Source organism: Suricata suricatta, chromosome 12 (assembly GCF_006229205.1).
Source record: "Suricata suricatta isolate VVHF042 chromosome 12, meerkat_22Aug2017_6uvM2_HiC, whole genome shotgun sequence".
In the NCBI taxonomy this organism is placed as follows: domain Eukaryota; kingdom Metazoa; phylum Chordata; class Mammalia; order Carnivora; family Herpestidae; genus Suricata; species Suricata suricatta.
In genome coordinates this window covers 3,470,291-3,488,619 of record NC_043711.1, presented here as the reverse complement: position 1 = coordinate 3,488,619, position 18,329 = coordinate 3,470,291, and the positions used below count along the sequence as shown (strand labels likewise).

Below are 18,329 nucleotides of genomic sequence, written 5' to 3'. Positions count from 1 at the left end.
GCCTCTGCCTGCCCCGCCCAGGCCCGCCCCGCCTCTGCCCAGCAGATCTTGCCCTGACCTTTCCCGGGCGCAGACGGAACAGCGCGCCTCCCACCGCCCGGTGCCAGCCTCCTTTGTAAGCGTTCAGAGAGTTAAAAGGACATGCTGTGAATCTATTAGCCGCCAGTCGCTGGCAGTCGGGGGAAGATCCGTCTGCTCTCCCTGCCCGCCCCCCGCAAGGCGGCTTGGCTCCGCGCTCTGTTCTCCGTTCTCTGGCTGCCCAGCCGGGTCCTGTGACCCAGGGGCCCCTGTCATCGGGGCGTCCCCCCCCTCCGCCCGGGCCCCAGGGCTCCCCGGCTGAGCAGGGAAGGTCCAGGCTCTCGGGCTGGCCCTCCCTGCCTCCCCCCCATCATCTGATTGCAGACCCTGCTCACGCCTCCCGTGCTGTTGTTTTAATTAAACTCCGAGGAATCGGGCACAATGTGTTGCGCGGCGAACATTTTTGTTTAATTAGGAGCTCACGGGGCCCAGCCCTGCCCGGCGCCCGCGCGCCGCCCCCGCCCTGCTGGCTGCCGCCCCTACAGCGCGCAGGGACCCCCAGGGCTGCACGCACGTGTGAGCACACGCAGGGTGTGGATGCTTCCCAGGCGGGCCGGCAGGCCCCCACACGTGGGTGCCAGCCTTGTGCTCCCGAGAATTGCGCCCCGTGTTTTGCCTTAGCTTCCAGTTACGTCATCGGTAGCCAATCAGAACCTCCTTTGGGGTTCAGGCTTCAGGCCCAAGAAGAGCAAACAGGGCCTGACCCACCTTGGGCAGGGTCCAGCCACCTCCTCAGACTCGACTAGGTCCAGTTCTGGGGGTTGGGGTTCTGCAGCCAGCCCCCTCCCAGTTTTCTCCCAGCTTCGCCAGGCCTGGGTACCAATCCCAGCCTTGCTGTGTCCTGGCTGTATGACCTGGGGCGGCTGGGTTTCTGTCCGAGCCTCAGTTTCTCCCTCTGTGAAATAGGTCCAGTCATTGAAGAGGGCACCAGAAAGGACCTGAGCAGCACCTGGTACATCGTGTCCAGGACTTGGGACTGGGGCCCTTGGCCCTCCGTGCATACCTGGACCTGGGCCACCACTTTCCTGTCCCACCAGCAAAATAGGATGGCGCCATGTCTGCCTGCCCCTCCCAAGCCCCATCCTGGCTTTCTGTCCCCTGACCGTATGCCTGGAGCTCAGATCTCTCCCGCACGGCGGCCTGTCTCTCGCCTCCTCCCCAGCCCCCCGGTCCCATCCCCCAAAGCGCCCACCGTGCCCGCTGCCCCTTCTGGGCGTTTGTAAGCAAATCCACGCCCATTGTTTCTCTTGACACAAATAGCAGCAGCATCAAGGGGCAGCGGGCTTTTCCTGTAAAACGCCAGAGGGTAACTGTTGTTGACTCTGCAGCCCAGACGCTCCCTGTCGCAGCCTCTCAGCCCTGCTGCCCTAGCTGGAAAGCCACTGTAGATGACGTGGACACGGATGGGCATGGCCCTCTGCCAATAAAACTTTATTAACAAAAAAAGCAAGCAAAAGGCCGGATTTGGCCTGGGGGCTATAGTGCTAGATCCTTGGTGTATACCATCGTTGTGGTTGATCCCTACCCGCTGAGCAACGCGTCTGAGACTTCATCAGGCGGTATCTGCCTGTTTCAGCATCACGCCCCATGGGTGGCCCCGCCTGTATATGACAAATCCCTGTTGATGATGGTTAGGTTGTCTCCAGCCTTTTGCTGTCCGAGTCTCTGCGTTCCACGGCTGGTGCCTGCCCCGTGGAAGCTGGAGGTGCGGGGCTCAGGGCTGGGGGTCTCTGGCAGGCGGCGCCCCTCCATGTCGGGGCCGTAGCACCGCGCCCCTGCCTGTTTGTCTTCAGTTTCGCCAGCGCTGCACGTGATCGCGTTTTGTCGCTCGGCCATCAGGGGCGGGGTAGGGACCGTGGGGGTTTGCCAGGACTCTGCTGAGACTGACCCACTACCTGGGCAGCTTAACATACTCTCTCCCGGCCCGGGAAGCGGGCGGTCTGAGGTCAGGACGGTCTGAGATCGGGCTTCCTCCTGGGGCCGCTCACTGCAGTGCGCAGACGGCAGTCTTTTCCCTGCGTCCTCGCGTCCCCGCCTCATCCTCTCTCCTTCGTGTAAGGACACTTGTCATACTGCATTAGAGCCCACCCCAGCAGTAATTCAATCACCCCCGCAGAGACCTGATCTCCAGATGATTGCATTCTGAGGTCCTGGCGGTTTGGGCTCCAACATATGAATTGTGGGTGGTGAGTGGGCGCCTTTCGGCCAGCGACGGGGCTGGTGGCTGTGTTGGTTTGCACCGAGGAGCGTGGCCCCTGGCCCTGGGGAATCCTCCGTCCGATGTGGGTGGCAGGCCAGACTGGGGCTGGAGGCATTGGGGGTCATGTGCCGGAGAGGGAGGTGAGAGGCGGGAGAAGCAGGTGCAGCCAGTCTGGGACGGCCCCGCGCTGCCCCCCATGGCCTGACGCCGGCTCAGGTAGGCCACAGAGTCTGGGGTGAGTGGCAAGCACACAGACAAAGGCCACCCGGCACTTGGCTGACCCATTTCGTCGCCTCAGCCCGGCACTGCATACCTGCCAGTCACTGGCCATTGGGGGCTGAGGGTCTCCGGGGAGAGGGGCGTTTTCTCGCCCTGGTGTCCCTCCCGCCTCGTTAGCATTGAGAGAAACTAGACCTTGACCAGGGAGCGGGGACGCTGAGGCCTGGAGGCATGGTGACTTTCCTAGGTTAACAGCAGCCGGAACTGCTGCGTGCCGGGCCCTGCGCTGGGCAGTGGGGACCCAGCGGCAACACAGATCCATCACGATAAATCGAGGTGGACACTCGGATACTCTAGGCCCAGGCGGGATGACAGCTCGGGCGCGTGAAGGAAGGGACAGCCCAAGGGGACACAGACGCCGAGACAGAGGCTGGGGGAGGAACCTGATGTCTTTGAGGAGCAAGGAGTCTGTGAGGCCGGACGGGGACGTTGTGAGGGTGGCTCACCACGGGGCAGCTGAGACACGGGGCAGTGGCAGGCGAGGGTCCTGGGTCTCCGGAGGGCAGTGGGGACCACGACAGGTGGGCGGGCAGCAGGGGAGTTTATGTTTTAATCTATTTTTTAATGTTTATTTTTGAGAGAAAGAGAGAGAGGGACAGAGCAGGAGCAGGGGAAGGGCAGAAAGAGAGGGAGACACAGAATCTGAAGCAGGCTCCAGGCTCCGAGCTGTCAGCCCAGAGCCCAACGTGGGGCTCGAACCCATGACCTGTGAGATCGTGACCTGAGCCGAAGCCAGACGCTTAACCAACAGAGGCACCCAGGCGCCCCTGCTTTTATTTTTTATTTAAGTTTTTTAATGAGTTTATTTATTTTGAGAGGGAGCAAGAGAAGGAGACAATCCCAGGCGGGCTCCCCAAGGTCAGCACAGAGCCCAACGCGGGTCTCGAACCCACAAACCCGTGAGATCCTGACCTGAGCTCAAATCAGCAGTCAAGACACTTAACTGAGTCACCCAGGCCCCCAGTTTAGGTCTTGGAAGCTACCTGTGGATGCCGTAGATACCCCAGGGTCTTTGACACGGCCACGGGTCTTCTGGGTGGTAGACTGGCCCCGGGGGAGAAGCACTGGTCTGGCCTGGCGCCCACCCAGCACCCCCTCCTCGTGTGGCCCTGGTCCTCCACGTGGCACAGGAGAAAACAGAACACAGGAGCTCCCCCGGCTGCCCAGGGGCCGGACCGAGAGCCCATCCCGGAGGGCTGGCCGCGCGGCAACTGGGCCCCCGCCGTGTTCTTCCCCTGTCTTCCCCCTCAGAGGACCAGCTCCCCCCTGGTTTCCCCAACATCGACATGGGCCCCCAGCTGAAGGTGGTGGAGCGGACGCGGACAGCCACGATGCTCTGCGCTGCCAGCGGGAACCCCGACCCCGAGATCACCTGGTTCAAGGACTTCTTGCCTGTGGACCCCAGTGCCAGCAACGGGCGCATAAAGCAGCTGCGGTCAGGTGAGCACAGGTGGCTGGGAGGACGCGGGAGCCACGGAGGGCGGTAGGGGGAGGGCAGCGTCTCCGGGGCCCAAGCCCTGGGGACTAACCGGAGACAGAAAGGCAGAGGTGATGGCGTTGGCGTGGGAGAGTGTTTTCAGAGCTGAGCCCGTGGGGGTATAATGCGGCACAGACAGCCAGGGGTAGTGGGGAGCTGCGGAGGATGGTAGGAGGGGAGGTTGTCCGTGCCCGAGTGGGGTTAGAACGGATGGGGAGCTAGAGAGACCATGGGGGCGCAGGGTCTCTAGTTGCCAAGCAGTGCAGTCCTAACGAGGCACAGAGAGATGCGGGGGACGGAAAGTCACAGGAGGTGGCGGGTGTCTGCAGCCCCCCAGCAGGGGGGACACTGCGCCTCGGACAGGCAGAGGGGACGGATGGTGAGGATGGCCATCTTCAGTGCCTGACCGCTGGGTATGTAATAGGGTGCAGTCAGTCACGGCAACGCCAGGCATGGAAGGTGGTGGCGGGGGAGTGCCTTCTCTCCTGAAGGAGTGGGTGTGTCCAAGGAGGACAGAATGGGGTCCAGACCCGCCAGAGTAGAGAGGGCGGATGTCTAAGGCAGTGCTTCCAGGGCTGAAGCCGTGAGCCCCTGCAGAGGTAGGAGGCTGAGGTAAGGTAATGGGGAGCCATAGAGAGCTAAAGGAAGCGATGAGACATAGGCAGGCCAGCCTGTCTGTCCAGGCCCCGGCTGGGCCAGAGCCCAAGGCCTTGGCCGCCTTGGGATGGGTGGTTCCACGCTTGTGTCTCGTTCGGCATAGCACCCACGTGCCCCGTCTGTGAGTCTGTCTGTCTGGGGGGCTGTATGTTGTGTCTGTCGTCCCACCGCTTCGTGGCGCGTCCACGCCTGCGTGTCTGGGCTCCCTGCGCTGGCCTGACCGGCTTCCGAGCAAGGTCACTGCCCACTGCGCGTGGGCACGCCCCGCCCTCCCCGAGCCGGGCTGGGCTGCGCGCGCACCCTCGGCAGAGCCCCCTCCTGGGCTCGTGGCCCCGCCCCCGACCTCCCGCGCAAACAGGTGGCAGGGCTGTGCCCGCCCCTGCGCTCACGCTGCTGTGTCCGCTGCTCAGCCCGCCTCTTGTGGCCTTCTCGCCCCCCTTCCTCTCTTCCTCCGAGGATCCCGCCTGGAGCCACCCCGGCCTGAAGGCCTCCTGGCTGTTCTCACTGTCCCCGCCCTCCTCCGCCTCCCAGGGCTCCATGTGCCCGTCCCCTCACGGCGGTCCGTGTCCCCGCAGCGACGACCCGAGAGGGGGCAGTCGTCAAGACCAGGATCTCCTCCCCGGAGAGATCCAGGCCTTCCCCTGCCAGCCTCCCTGCGGGGCGCGGCCGGGGAATGAGGGCCGCCTGGAGGGTCTGGGTGGCTGCCGGCTGGTGCGGCCACAGCCCCGATGTAGTAGTGACCTCATGAAGATCACTGAGTCCCGGACCCTGTCGCCTGGGTCGATGGCAGCTACGTCCTTGGATCAGGTCATTTTCTCTGGGTCTCAGGGTCGGAGAACATGCCTCCTGCCCGGCACTGTTAATGCCTGGCACGTACTAGATGCTCAGCGAACAGAAGCTGCCTTATGGATCGTTATAAATCTGATTATTGGCCCGACTTGCCCTCCCGGCCTCGCCCCCGGAGAGGACACAGGCTTGTCTAGCGCTGTTAACGGTCCTCTTCTCTTTTCTTGTCCCTCTGTTGTAAACGTTCAGAAACCTTTGGTAAGTCCTGTCTCTTCACCACGCCCACAACTAACGCGCCTCTTGGTCCCTGCCCCTCCCCCTCCCCTCTCCTCCCCCAGACTAACAGCCACTGTGACAGTAACTGTGACCCGCTCCACGTGGCATGTTTACTAACCACCCCACCTGCCCCCTGTCCATCTGTCCGTCCCCCACCGGCCACCCAGCCCGGCACCAGGGGGCTGCAGAGAGAGGAGCCCAAAAGGAAAAGAGGAAAAAAAAAAAAAACCCATGAGGCCCCAAGGGGCAGTTCAGACCCCAGAGCAGAGGCTAAGGGAAAATTGAGGGGATCCTAGGGTTAAGGGACTCTTGCACTCGCGGTCCCCCAGCCTTAACACTGCTCACCAGTGATGAAATGACTCAAGTTTGGGGACTGGGTTGAGGCTGGGGGGCGGTGGAGTTTTCTAGCCAGGCGGGGACCAGGCACCCCCTTTCCCCGCCCGCAGCCTGAACCCCCAGAACCAACCGCGGGGGACTGGTGTCGGCCCAGGACAGCCCCTCCTCCGCTTCCTCAGGGTCTGAAGCAGAACCACCTTTTAATGCCCGCCAGGTCTGCCCTTTCCTCCCCACACGGCGGCGCAGGCCGTTTGTCTGTCTCTGGATTCCCACTGGCCCGAGGCTCAGTACCACTTGCTCCCAGGGGGCTCGTCGGCTTGAGGGTTTTGTAATCGAGAATACAGAGGCCTAGGGGAGCTGGGTTCGAAGCGCCCCGCAGCCCGGGCCCCGCCTCTGACGATTATTCCCAGGTCCCTCTGGGCTTCGGTTTGCCCATCCGCCCGTGTGCCTGCGGGACGGGGAAGGGGCCGGGGTTCTCTCCTGTGAGCCGCTCTGCCCTGGGGTCCCCCTGCTCCTGGGGGTACCGGCACCGGCAGAAAGGCGGCCGGATCTCTCCCAGGAAGATGAGCTAGAGAGAGGGAGTGTGCGTGTGAGTGTGTGTGTGTGTGTGTGTGTGTGTGTGTGTGTCCCGAGTTGCACCTGCCCTCGGCGCCCAGGTAAACGTGTAGACGGCTCTTTCCTCTTTTCCTTCTGGAACTTCAGGAGGCAGTAGGGCCCTCGCTCTGCCCTCGCTCCCCTTTCGCTGCCCTCCCCTGTCTGCCCCGTTCCTCGGCCTGTCTGAAATGCCTTCCCTTCGCTTTATTAATGCCCAGCCCTGGGGCACTAACCCCTCTCCCGGTGTTCTAACAAGATTCCCAGGTCCCTCCCCCTTGCTCCCTGTCCCTCCGGAGAAGGAGAGAAGGAAGGGAGGTCCGTGACCTCCCTCCCTCCGCCCAGAAGGGAGGCAGCCAACAGGCCCAGGCCAGGCCGCAGACCTCTCTGCGCCGTAGGGACTCCAGCCGGTCCACAGGGGTTTCTAGACTCAGTCCGTCCCTCTCCCGGAGATGTCCGCCTCCTGTAGGAAGCCCCCAGATCCTACTCTGCTCCTAGGAGCCGGCCTCCACTTCCTCGGCAAGGCCTGCAGGGCCCATAGCTCAGGGCTGGCTCAGCCCCCCACCCCCTGGGGGCAGAGTGGACAGGCCTGGCTTGTGGCCCCCCCGGGGCTGCCTTCTGAAATTCACCTGACTGTCTCTGCTTCTCTTACAGAAAGCACTCCGATCCGAGGTAAGAGGCTCTTTACCCACCCACTCACGCTCTCTTGCTGCCCCCCCAGCTCCACGGGGAGGGGGGCTGCATACGCCCAGGCCCCTTCCACATACCTACGCCCTGCCCAGTGTCTGTCTAGTCTCTGTGTCTGTGTCGCTGTGTGTGGCTGTGAGGCTGCAGGGGAAGGGGCAGTGCTTCCCACGCCCCCCAGTTCGTGATCACTGCTCCGTAGGCAGACTCCGTCTCTCTTCAGCCTCAGTCTTCCCCTCTCTAAAATGAGCACGCAGAGGGGGCTTCTGGCTCCATAGCTCCTTCCAAACGGAGGGTCCCGCCCGAGGGAGCGGAGAGACAGGTAGTCTCCAAGGCCAACCCCCACCCCCTCCACGCTCAGGTGCTGACTAGAACGGACTAGAATAGGCCTAGGGAAGAGTCCATGTCTAGTCCTGACTGCCATGAAATGCTGTGTGACCTAGGACAGGCCCTCTGTCCTCTCTGGGCCTCCACAGTCCTTAAGGCCTGCCTGCCTCCCCAGAGCCCTGAGGTTGGGAAAAGTAGGAAGTGTGAAATGGGAGAAGATTCTATAGCCATAGCCCCCAAAGAAACTAATCTAGGGGCCCCTTTGGGGGCGCCCACCGTTTCTGTGAGACAGCCCTGAACAAAACTGGGAAGAGGGGTCTTCTGGGAGCCAGGACTGGATCTGGGGGCTCCCGGTGCCAAGCACGCGGATGCCTGTGCTTCAGACACACTTGGAGATAATTCCTTGGCCTTTCGTTCCCTCGTGGCCAACAAGCGTTTGCGTCCAGACCTGCGGTTCAGACCTGCAAGGAGATGTCTACTCCGTTTCATTTAGTTATGAGAACGAAAACTGGGGGCCGGGCCTTTGATTTCAGACATTCTTGGGGAGACCTTTGCCTCGTTTTTATGGACTCCTGGGCGTTCAGGGAGCTCATCGAGGCCTGCCATTTCCAGCGTGCCTAAAGGTGGTCTGCTCAGCTCCGTTCCCTCGTGGAAATGAGGATTCGTCTCAGGCTTGTGGTCTCACACCTCCCCGGGGGCACCTCAGCCTCGTTTTCACTCACTCATGGGCACCGTAGCTCTTGATGGAGGCCCGTGCTTTCCTGGAGAACTCTCGCTCCTCCTTACATATCGACGGGGAGTTAAGTACCTTGATCCGGGCCTGTGGTTTCAAAGATAGGGGAAATCAGCCCCGTTTTCACACACTCCCCGGCATCACGACCTTTCACTTGGGCCTGTGATGTTCAGTCCGCTTGAGAAAATCGGCCTCTTCTGGAAACATTTATTCACTCACCATCAGCAGATTCTTTGATCCAGTGAGTCTTGGGATTTCCAAACACACGTGTGGCGTTCTCAGCCTCACTTGGTGGGCATTAGGTTTTTTCATTCAGATCTCTGATTTCACACACCTGACAAGTTTCCCCACCAACCCACGAGTCCGGCGGACTTGGGTCTAGGACCGTAATTGCACTCACACTTGAGATTCATTTCATTACTTACCAGCACCAGGCTCCCGGACCCAGGGCGGTGATTTTAAACCCGGTGGGTGAATTCAGACCTGCTTGGGTTTAGGGAGGGGGATCCACGGGGGGAAGCGCAGGCTCCTCCTCGTTTTTGTGGACTCCTGGGCGTTCAGATAGCTCATCGAGGCCTGTGATTTTTAATATACTTACAGCTGTTTGCACTTTCCCTGTGGCCGCCCCGTAGGCCCCAGGGTCTTGCGGGGACCCCTGCGGGTTCTGAACGCCAGCTCAGTGCCCCCCCGCCCTTGGCCTGGAGAGCCTCACTCACCGCTTTTGCAAACACACCTCCCCGGCACAGACCTCCCAGCGCCGTAGGTAAACCTGGCAGTCATTCAGGAAGCACCGTGCGTCCGCCTGCCTTCCCCGTGAGAACAGAGACTCGCAGCAGTGCCAGCGTCTTGGGCTGGTGTTGGGAGAGGCTCTGGGTGCGGGGGGGACGAGCCAGGTGAGGCCCCAGCCCCGCTCGGGCTCCTCGGCTAACTCCTCTCTTTTGTCTGCCTCTCTGGCCCGGACAGGGCTCCGTGCCCAGGCAGCCCCTGACTGGCCAGGCCTTCCGCCCTCTCCCCGCAGGGGCCCTGCAGATCGAGAGCAGCGAGGAGACGGACCAAGGCAAATACGAGTGCGTGGCCACCAACAGCGCCGGCGTGCGCTACTCGTCCCCCGCCAACCTCTACGTGCGAGGTAGGGAACGCCGGACCCAGGTCGAAGGCAGGGACCCGTCCTGTCCTGTCCCCCTTCCCTCCTTGGGCTCACAGCCTCCGGGCTCCCCTGTTCCCTGCAGACCCGAGCAGGAGGGCCTTCCCCCCCGCTCACCCCCAGGTCACGGCAGGACCTTGGGTGAGGGGGGCATCCCTCTCTGGGCCTCAGTTTCCTTACGCTCAAACGGGGGACAGCCAAATCCCCCACCCCCGTGCCTGTGACGGACACCCCGTGGGCTGCAGGACTTGGTTGAGGGGGGGGCAGGAGGGAACGGGGCGGGGCCAGGGGGGGGTCAGTCTTGGGCCCACAGGGCCGGGGAGCCTGCAGGCCTCTGCCCCGCCCCGCCTGCCCGCCCCTCCCCCCCAGTCGGCTTCTGTGGTGTGTCGTGCCTGCCCTTTGCTGTGTGCTTGCTTTGCTTCTCCAGGCTCCGTGGCCTCTCGTAGCCCCGCCCCCACTGCTTCACACCCCGCGGCCCCCCCCCCCAGCGCCCTCTAGCCGAGAGCCGGGGAGGGGTCTTGAGGCCACACCCTGTCGGCCCCTGCACCTTCGGGCCATCCGTCCCAGAGCCCGGTGCTCCTTGTCTCCTAGTTACCCCAGGGAAGGACTCGATTCTGCCCCAGCGAGGCCACGGCCACGGCAGGCACATAGGCCTGGGGCTCGGTGCCCCCCGTCAGGCCGCGGCAGGCACGGCACGCCCGCTAACCTGGGTCCCTGCCCCAGCACCCCGCCCCCGCCCCAGGAGGCCTGGGGAGCATCTGCACAGGCTTGGTGGCCCTTCAGGGGCTCCGGGGGAGGGGGGCTCCCCTTGTTCCCAGGGGCCGTGGTCATCACCCCCTCTTACCCCGCGTTGGTCCTCTTCCGTTCTTTCAGAAGTTTTAATCTGCTTCCTCCACCGTGTGCCCTCCTCCCTTTCCCGCCTCCCGGTGGCTGTTTCTGATCTGGTTTTTTCATGATAGAAACAGCCGCTTCTGCCGGCACACGGGCCTTGTTCCGACCCCCGAGGCTGCCCCGATGGGCTCTGTAGGCGAGGCCGCATCCACACTCCTCCGGGCCTCAGTTTCCCCCTTTGGAGGCGCCAAGCCCCCACCGTCCTCCAGCCAGGGGCTGGGCTGCTCCTCGGTTCTGTACCCTGGGTTTTTCATCTTGTCTCCGAGGAGGAGGCTGCATGGGGGGTGGGCACGGGGCCGTGGGTGCGAGGGTGGGCACGGGGCACCCCAGGACACTGCCGCGGCACCTCTGGTGAGTTATAGCGCATCCACGACTCCAACCGACTGGTCTTCGTCTGACCCGCTTATTATTTCTCTGCAAACACCTGGGATGGGGGTTTGTAAGTCTGGCAGCCTTCCAGGGGAGCGTGGACTGCAGGCACGGGGCGGGGTGGGGGCCCTCTAGCGAGGGTGCGGCGAGGGAGGGGGACCCCCGTGTCCTCAGCCCCCTGGAGGTGGGGTCCCCAGCACGAGCCTCTTATCTTTTGGGGGGTCCAGCCTCCCAATCTTGGCCTGGGTCTGAGACGCTCCAGAATTGAATTTAAAAAAAAAAAAAATCGTGGAGAACAAATGTAGTTCTTATATGTCGAGAAAACGAAAAAGGTCATTGCTGTTCTTTTTTATTTTTTAATTTTATTTTTATTTTTTGGTTTAAAGAGAAAACAAACTATTGCAGCTTTTAGCCTTGGGAAGTCCTCTTTTTACTCTCTGTATCTCCCCTATTTTCTCTCTTCTTCCCATGTCATTGTGTTCTGCATCAAACCCCCTTTACATCCCTCAGAGCTTCGAGAAGGTTGGTGTGTTTTTTTCTTTTTTACTTTCTTTACCCACATTTTTACATTCTGAAAGTGACACGCACACACACGGAACGCACACAGACACGCACGCGTGCACGCACGCACACAGACACGCACACGGAAAAAAAAAAAAAAAACGGAATACGAATCCTAAGCGCAAAGCGAACCAAACCAAACAAAACAAAAAACCGCCAAGCGAGAGCAAAAACCCAGAAAGACACGAAAATCTCAGCCGCGCCCAGCCCGGCCTAGGGCCGGCCGCACACATGCGATGCTTGCATTGTGGTCGCCTCTATGCATCCGTTGGTAATGTTGTTGCTAAGTTTTTTGCACTCCTCGTCGTCATGGTAACGGGCCTGATGCATGCTGGGAGAATGTAAAAAATTTCTCTGCATGCCACTCTTGTGGGTTTGGTTTGGTGAGTTCCCAGCGCCTTCTGTTGGAGTGTTTCTCGTCTGCCGTTCTGTTTCTTCTCTCCTTCGGTTTTCTTCGTATTTTCTTTTTCCTTTTATTTAAGTATTATTACTATTATTTTGGTTTTGTTTTGTTCTTGGGGGGAAAAAACCGATACGTTCGTTTTTTTTTCCCCCTCCCATCCCCGTTCACCCCACCCCCTTCTTACCCCAAAGCGTTTTGTCTTTGGTTCTGTCTCGTGTTTCCGTGCTACTTGGTTTCGGTTTTCTTGGGCTGAGCTGTTCTGTGATTGTTCTCCAAACGCATTGTGATTTCAAAGCCAGTGTTCCTGTCCGGGCTACCCTCCCGGGGGGCGGTAGGGGTCCCACAGCTGGGATGCTGGGGCAGAAAGTGACCGCCCGGGCTCAAGGGGCACAAGGCAGGTGGCATAACAGACAGATGGTGGGCGGGGTGGGGAGAGCGGCCCGATTTGCCCGGCCTGGCTGGACAGCCCCCTTGCACCCAGAGCTGGCGCCCTCAGCCCCATGCCGCAGCCATGTTGGAAGGGGGCTCAGGCAGGCACGTTCCCATCTCTCTGCCTTGGCATGAGACCACTCCCCCCTCTCCCAGACAACCCAGAAGGCAGGCATTTGAAGCACAGCTAAACGGGCAACCAGCACTTTGAGAGCGTGTTCAGGATGGCGGCAGTCCACATGTGAGAAGTGGCTGCCTTACATTGGATCGTTCTCACGGAATGATGCATGCTTGGCACATAGGCAGTGCTCAGGATGGCAGCTGGTGTGATGACGTTAGCATCCCGGCTGGGCACAAATACAAAACTGCCTATCAGAAAATGTAGTGTGACCGGCATTGGAAGAAATACTAAGACAGTTATCCGCCCTTCGGTGCTATGCCTCCGCCTCCCAGGCAGTGTTGGCTGCTCCTTCCACTCGCGCCCCCTCCCCCCAGGCTCTGGGCCCAGTCACAGCCCGTCTTGTCCAGCAACACAGCGTGGTCACTTTCTGAGTACCTGAGCATCAGAACTGTGGAATTCTGGAGAATCCCAGGGGAACTTTGGACCTAGCCCCTCCCCCCACCCCTGCCTCCCCTGCTCTCCCACTGCCTGCCTCTCCCTCTCTCTCTTTCTCGCTCTCTCTTTCTCTCTCTGCCTCTGCCTCCCCCAGTGTCTCTCTCACTCCCGCACACCTTCAGAGATGCACACTCCCACCTTCTCCCTCCCTAAAGAAAGAAAGGCAAGCCCTTGAGAGTACTACATCCCCAAATCAAAATTTCATTTAGATTTCTAGCCCCCACCCCCGAGCTGCCTGCCCGACAACGTAATTGGTAGTTGAGAGAGAGGCCAGCCTGTGGGGGCGGGGGGGGGGGGGAGGTCACCGTTCTTCCCCTCTCGTACCTCCCCTTCCTTCCCTAAACTCCCACTTACTGTGAAGTCCGCGGCCAAGTTGGCCAGAGGACTTCGGATGCAGTGAGGAGATTCAGTTCTGTCTCCTTTGGGGCCCAGCGCGAGAGCTGCCCGGCCAGCCCTCGGGGGAGCTCCGCAGAATCGTCTCCCAGCCGCTCCACCAAAGCTGGGCCCTAGCGAATTCCAACCGACGAGCGGCTGAGGGTCATGGGCTCTGGCCAACTCGGATCCAAAGCCTGCCTCTGCCCCTCCCTGACTGTGTGACCTCGGGCGAGTCACCTGATGGCTTGGGGTCCCGTCTCTCTGAACTGGGAGGAGTCCACTGAGCTAAGTAAATGCTCCAGGGTCCTGTGTAGTGCGTGGCACGAAAGTCGCTAGTGGGATCATTGTAGAACAGGGAGGTAAAGGGTTCGGGCGGACGAGCTGAGCAAGTCACTTCCCTTCTTTGGGGACCCCACGTGCCCCACTCAGTACTTCACAGATCCACTGTTTGGGGAAAACTGCTTTGAAAAGAACTGCAGGGCAGAACCCAGTTCATATGCTCAGATCTCATTTTTTTCGCCGGTGCCTTTCTGAACCCATCCCACGATTTCATTTTCTCCCAGTTCTAACCCAATTCCCGTGAGATCAGTAGCCCACCTAGTGCCACATCTTTCATCTCTCCTCCTGTCACTCTTCTGGGTCATTCTGTGGCCACAGAGTCAGAACAGGCAAAACATAACGCCTCACTTGGGTGCTAAGCTACCCTTGCGGAGAAGCACCAGCCCACGGAAAGGTTGGGCCACCTGGCCCGCTCTGCCCTGAAAGCTACAAGCTGTTACATTGTTGCCAGTGCAGAGCTAGCTGCAAGGATTCAGAGCCCCCTACCTAACTCCCTTTGTTCACAGTCAGTGGCTTCTGCTGACGCTAGATGGTTTCAGGGACTGGATAGTCAGACCATGCCCGTCTCTTGAAATGGATCTCTGAGATACAAAGACCTAAATCCAAACCAAGCTCTTTTTTTTTTTTTTCTTTTAAATACAGCCAGCCAGAACCTACCCCACCGCCCTTCTCAGGGACAGATGCAGCTCAGGCTTTTGACAAGGGGGAAGGTGATCAGGTGACATTCTCTCTGGCTGTTAATTTTCTTATTTGTCTCTTTAACATCAGGCTTTAATGGATTGCTTAGCGGCTAAAGGTGGCATCTTTAGCCCTTGGTCCGGCAACATAGCTTCATTGAACCCGTCATACACGGGACCCAGTTAAATGGTGTGCCACCCCCCGGTGTCGTGAGAGCTTGCTGGGGAGAACCCGCTTGGGGACGAGCAGCCCCCCCTTCCAGGGACTCAGGATACCTTTAGAGTTGGGGAGGACATCACATGGCGCTAGGATGATTTAATGACAGGTCTCGAATGCTGAGCTCAGAAACTAGGACTCCAAGCCCAGTGCCGGTGGGGGGTTTGGACTGCCCCGTGTTCTCCGGACTCTGTGACCTGCCCCCCCACCCCCACCCTGGGCCTTTGCAGATCAAACCATAGCATGGAATTTAATGGGATAAATTGTTTTTAAAGTTACATTTCCAGCAACCAAGCCGCATAATTGGTGGCCGTGACCCCTAGGTGTTTCCCTTACCTCCTGGAGCTTCCCCCCCGCGCCCCCCCCCCCCAGACAGGAATAGACACAGACACGGACCTGGAGGCCCCCTGAACTTCCCACATCTCCAAGAAGATTCCCGTTGGGGTGTGCTCTTGAGCTCCCCAGGCCCTGCTGCTCACGCCTGCCCACGCCTCCCCCCTACCCTGCCCCCCCGCCCCCACAGGACCCATCCCTTCTCATCCTCCCTCATCCCAAGGGGAGAGGGGGCGCCAGGGTAGGGAGGGGCAGGCTTTCCTCTGCTTGGGCTGGGCGGGCGGTAGGAACACTGAGCTCTAGCCACCGCCTGCTGCCTGCCTCGCACCCTTTGCATCGCTGTTTCCTCTGTTTTGACGGGGGGGGGCGGGGGGGATGGAGTGAGGGGATTAGATTACACCTTGTCGTCTGGAAAGCCCTCCGTCCCTGCCAGCCCAGCCGGCTCACCGAGGGGTGGCGAGGAAGTCATCCAATTGGCAAGACGTCATCCCGTTTTCTGGTAGAACCAAAAATAAAAAAGGGGGTGGGGTGGGGAGAGGGTACCAAAAAAAGGAAAAAAGCGAAAAAGATCAGCATCTATGGTACAGCAAAAACTTCCGGCTCAAAATGCATAACAACTTGCTGAGGCCGCCGGTCAGCCCGCGGGCCGAGGTCCAGCCAGGCCCCTCCAGGCCTTGCACGGAGTCTTGACGGCGGAGGGAGCTGGTGGGGGGAGGGAGGAGGCAGGATTGTGCCAAGCGGGTAGGAGCAGGAAGATGCCCAAGGCAGGCCACGGGGCAGCACCCCCACTCCCTGGGCCACAGGCCGGGGTGCCACGGAAGGGGCTGAGCAGCCGGCTTTGGAGTAAATTAGACTCAGACCCCCTCCCTTCCCCAGACAGGTGTAATCTAAGCTTTAGTAAACCCGTGGAGGCTGCAAAACTCCTTGGCATCTCTCCCCCACCCTCCCCACCCGCATCCGCATTTTGGAGTCTGGAGGAGCAGTCTAGAAGCTTCTCTTAACCCAAAATGCCAGGCAGAGCTCTCTCCCCTCCCCCCACCCCCCTCTTGGAGCTGCGGCTTGCCTAACCGTTGAGATGTCTGACACTGTTGAGTTCCCTACCTAGTGCTTCAACTAGATCACCTCACTTTTGAGTTTTCCCTCACCCCTCCCCACCCTTTCTCCCCCGAACCCCCCTTTTTTTGGTTTTTGAGTTTCTACCTCTTCCTGCCTGGGGGAGGGGTCGTCTCCCGGTTGCTTTGACGGTTTTTGAGTTGTTTTTCCATGTGAATCGGGGTTTGAAGCAACCCACCCCCCCAACCCGCCACCCCCCACCGCCCACCCTCCTGACCCCTCACCCACGCGGGTCCCCCCCGCTGGGACCCCCGGCTACTCGGTGGCGAGAAGAGCTGGAAACGGGAACCAGCCGGAGCGTGCTGAGGAGGTCCCCTTATAACCCGCCTGGACCCTCCATTCAGGTCGGTAATTGGGGGCGGGGGTCCCGCGGGGCCACTCCGTCCCGTGGGCTCTGCGCCCACGTTACTTGCTAACCCGCACCTCAAGCTTGCAGCCAGGGGTGGAAAGATGTGGGTGGGCGTCAGCGCCAAACTGGGCAGAACACAGCGTCAGCCACCCCGCCCTTGCTGGCTGGGAGGTTGCCCGGAGACCTTCCGAGACCCCCCCCCCCAGGGGGTTCTGAGCCACCTAGTGCCAGTGGACAGGGTCCTCCCCAAACTCGGGGCACACCAGCCCTCTTCCTGCCCAGCACACCCCTAGAAGCAGATGAGGTGGGTGAGAAAGCAAGTAGGCAAAGTTTCTTAGCTGTCAGCCTTTGTAGCACATTGGCAGGCCCATTTAACTGATGGCTGCTGGCCACGTTCAGGATCCTGAGCACTAAAGTCATTATTGTTGGTCAACATTTAACTGATTGATGATTAAAAACCTCGTATAGCAGGTCTTTCACATGTTCAAGACACATGCTTTGTCCCTGCTTCTGAAAAAAGTGGTACCTTCCAAATCCCACCAAGGGGAGATGTTTTAAGATAAGTTCAGATGTGAATGAGGTCTTTGGGGCAAGATATTGAGCCTTACACAGGGATTAACTTGGCTCATACTTAACCTTTAGATCTTAAAGCTAGCTCTTCCTCCCTTTGACGTTCCAATAATGCCTTGCAGTATGGGCGTCTAACAGGGCTCTGGGCATTTATGACGATGACTGCTGGATAGTACGCAACTGATGGTCACTGGTTACTACTCACTTGATTGGAATCTATAGGTGACGACTCGCTTTGCCTGAGAGGCAGGGACCAGGCGTACCTGGCGTGCAGCCCTGGTCCCACCAGTTCCTTTGTGTCCTCCAGCTGGCCCTGTCACTTCTGGGCCTCCACTTCCTCGTCCACAAAATGGGCAGTAAAGATGTCTGCCACCCAGAGTTGGAAGGGATAAAATGAGATGGGGATTCGACAGAAATTCCGTTTTGTTTTTAACCAGTTCAGGAGATTGAGAATCTAGTTGATCTCCCCGGCCCGGTCCTGGAAGGCCCCTCGCCCAGGCTGAGCACCTGCTGTGTGCTGGGGCACGCCTCAGTGGGCTTCATGGCCTCCTCGCTTGTCCTCAATTACCTCCATTTCATAGATGGAGAAACTGAGGCCCTGGGAGGCCACGGGGCTCGTTCACCTCCATCAGCTCTCCCGTCTCTGCCTGGAGAGGTTTTCTGGGAGATTCTGAGGTCACGAGGGATGGCCTCGCTGTGTGATCCGCGAGTCTGTGGTCACGGCTGTTCTCGGAGCCCTGACCAGGGCCAGGGTGTCCCCGAGAAGCGGGCCCCGGAGATTCTCTGCGAGGATCGCCCCTCCGCGGCCACCGCGAGCCCTCAGCCTCGGCTCCCGGGTGTCGGGCGGGCAGGCCAGACCCTGTGTTCTGCTGGGGGCGGGGACCCCTCCCTGGGGAAGTCACAGCCCTCCTCCCTTTCAGACCCCGATTTTCAGCCCCACTCTCATCCCATGTGTTTTGTTTCCGTTTTTGGTTTTTTCCTTCTTGCTTTCGGGTGTTTTGTTTCGGAGGGGATTTTTTGGGTTTTTTTTTTTGGTTCGGGTTTTTCTTTTTTTCTTTTTTTTTTTAGTTTTTTTTTTCCCCCTTTTATCCGCTTTGTTTTTTCATTTGTTTCTCCTGGTTTTGTTTTGGACGTCAGTGCCGTTTTCTGTCCTTGATTAATTAGCTCCCCCACGCTCATCCCCCATCACGTTCTGTTTCCATGACAACGCAGCGTGGGCATCCGGCTCGTGCCTCGCTGTGGATGCCGGCGGCTGGCCGGGACCGTGTCCGCTGGCTGGCCAGGCCCCATTCGCCCCGACGCCCCCCACCCACCACCCGGCCCTGCTAGAGAACCGCCCTCCATCCCCGCGCCCCGCCCCTCCCCCCAGTCTGTCTGCATGGCCCCTCTGTCTCCCCCTCCCCCGCACCCCTACTCCTCCGATACCGTCTACTTCCTCCATCCCGTCTCCAACGTGACACTGGACTTTTCGTGGGGCTTCCTTTTCCGAAGGGCCGCTGCTTCTTCGGCCTGCCTCCCC

General features: G+C 59.9%; 1 protein-coding gene across 1 annotated transcript in view; it reads left to right on the top strand.

Moving 5' to 3' along the window:
* PTPRS (protein tyrosine phosphatase receptor type S) overlaps positions 1-18,329 on the top strand; it is a 63,130-nt gene that overhangs the window by 15,461 nt on the left and 29,340 nt on the right. The window contains exons 5-7 of the mRNA XM_029919344.1: positions 3,809-3,997; positions 9,443-9,553; positions 11,339-11,350. Of these exons, the coding sequence (XP_029775204.1) occupies positions 3,809-3,997; positions 9,443-9,553; positions 11,339-11,350 (312 nt within the window). The remainder of the gene's footprint in view (positions 1-3,808; positions 3,998-9,442; positions 9,554-11,338; positions 11,351-18,329) is intronic.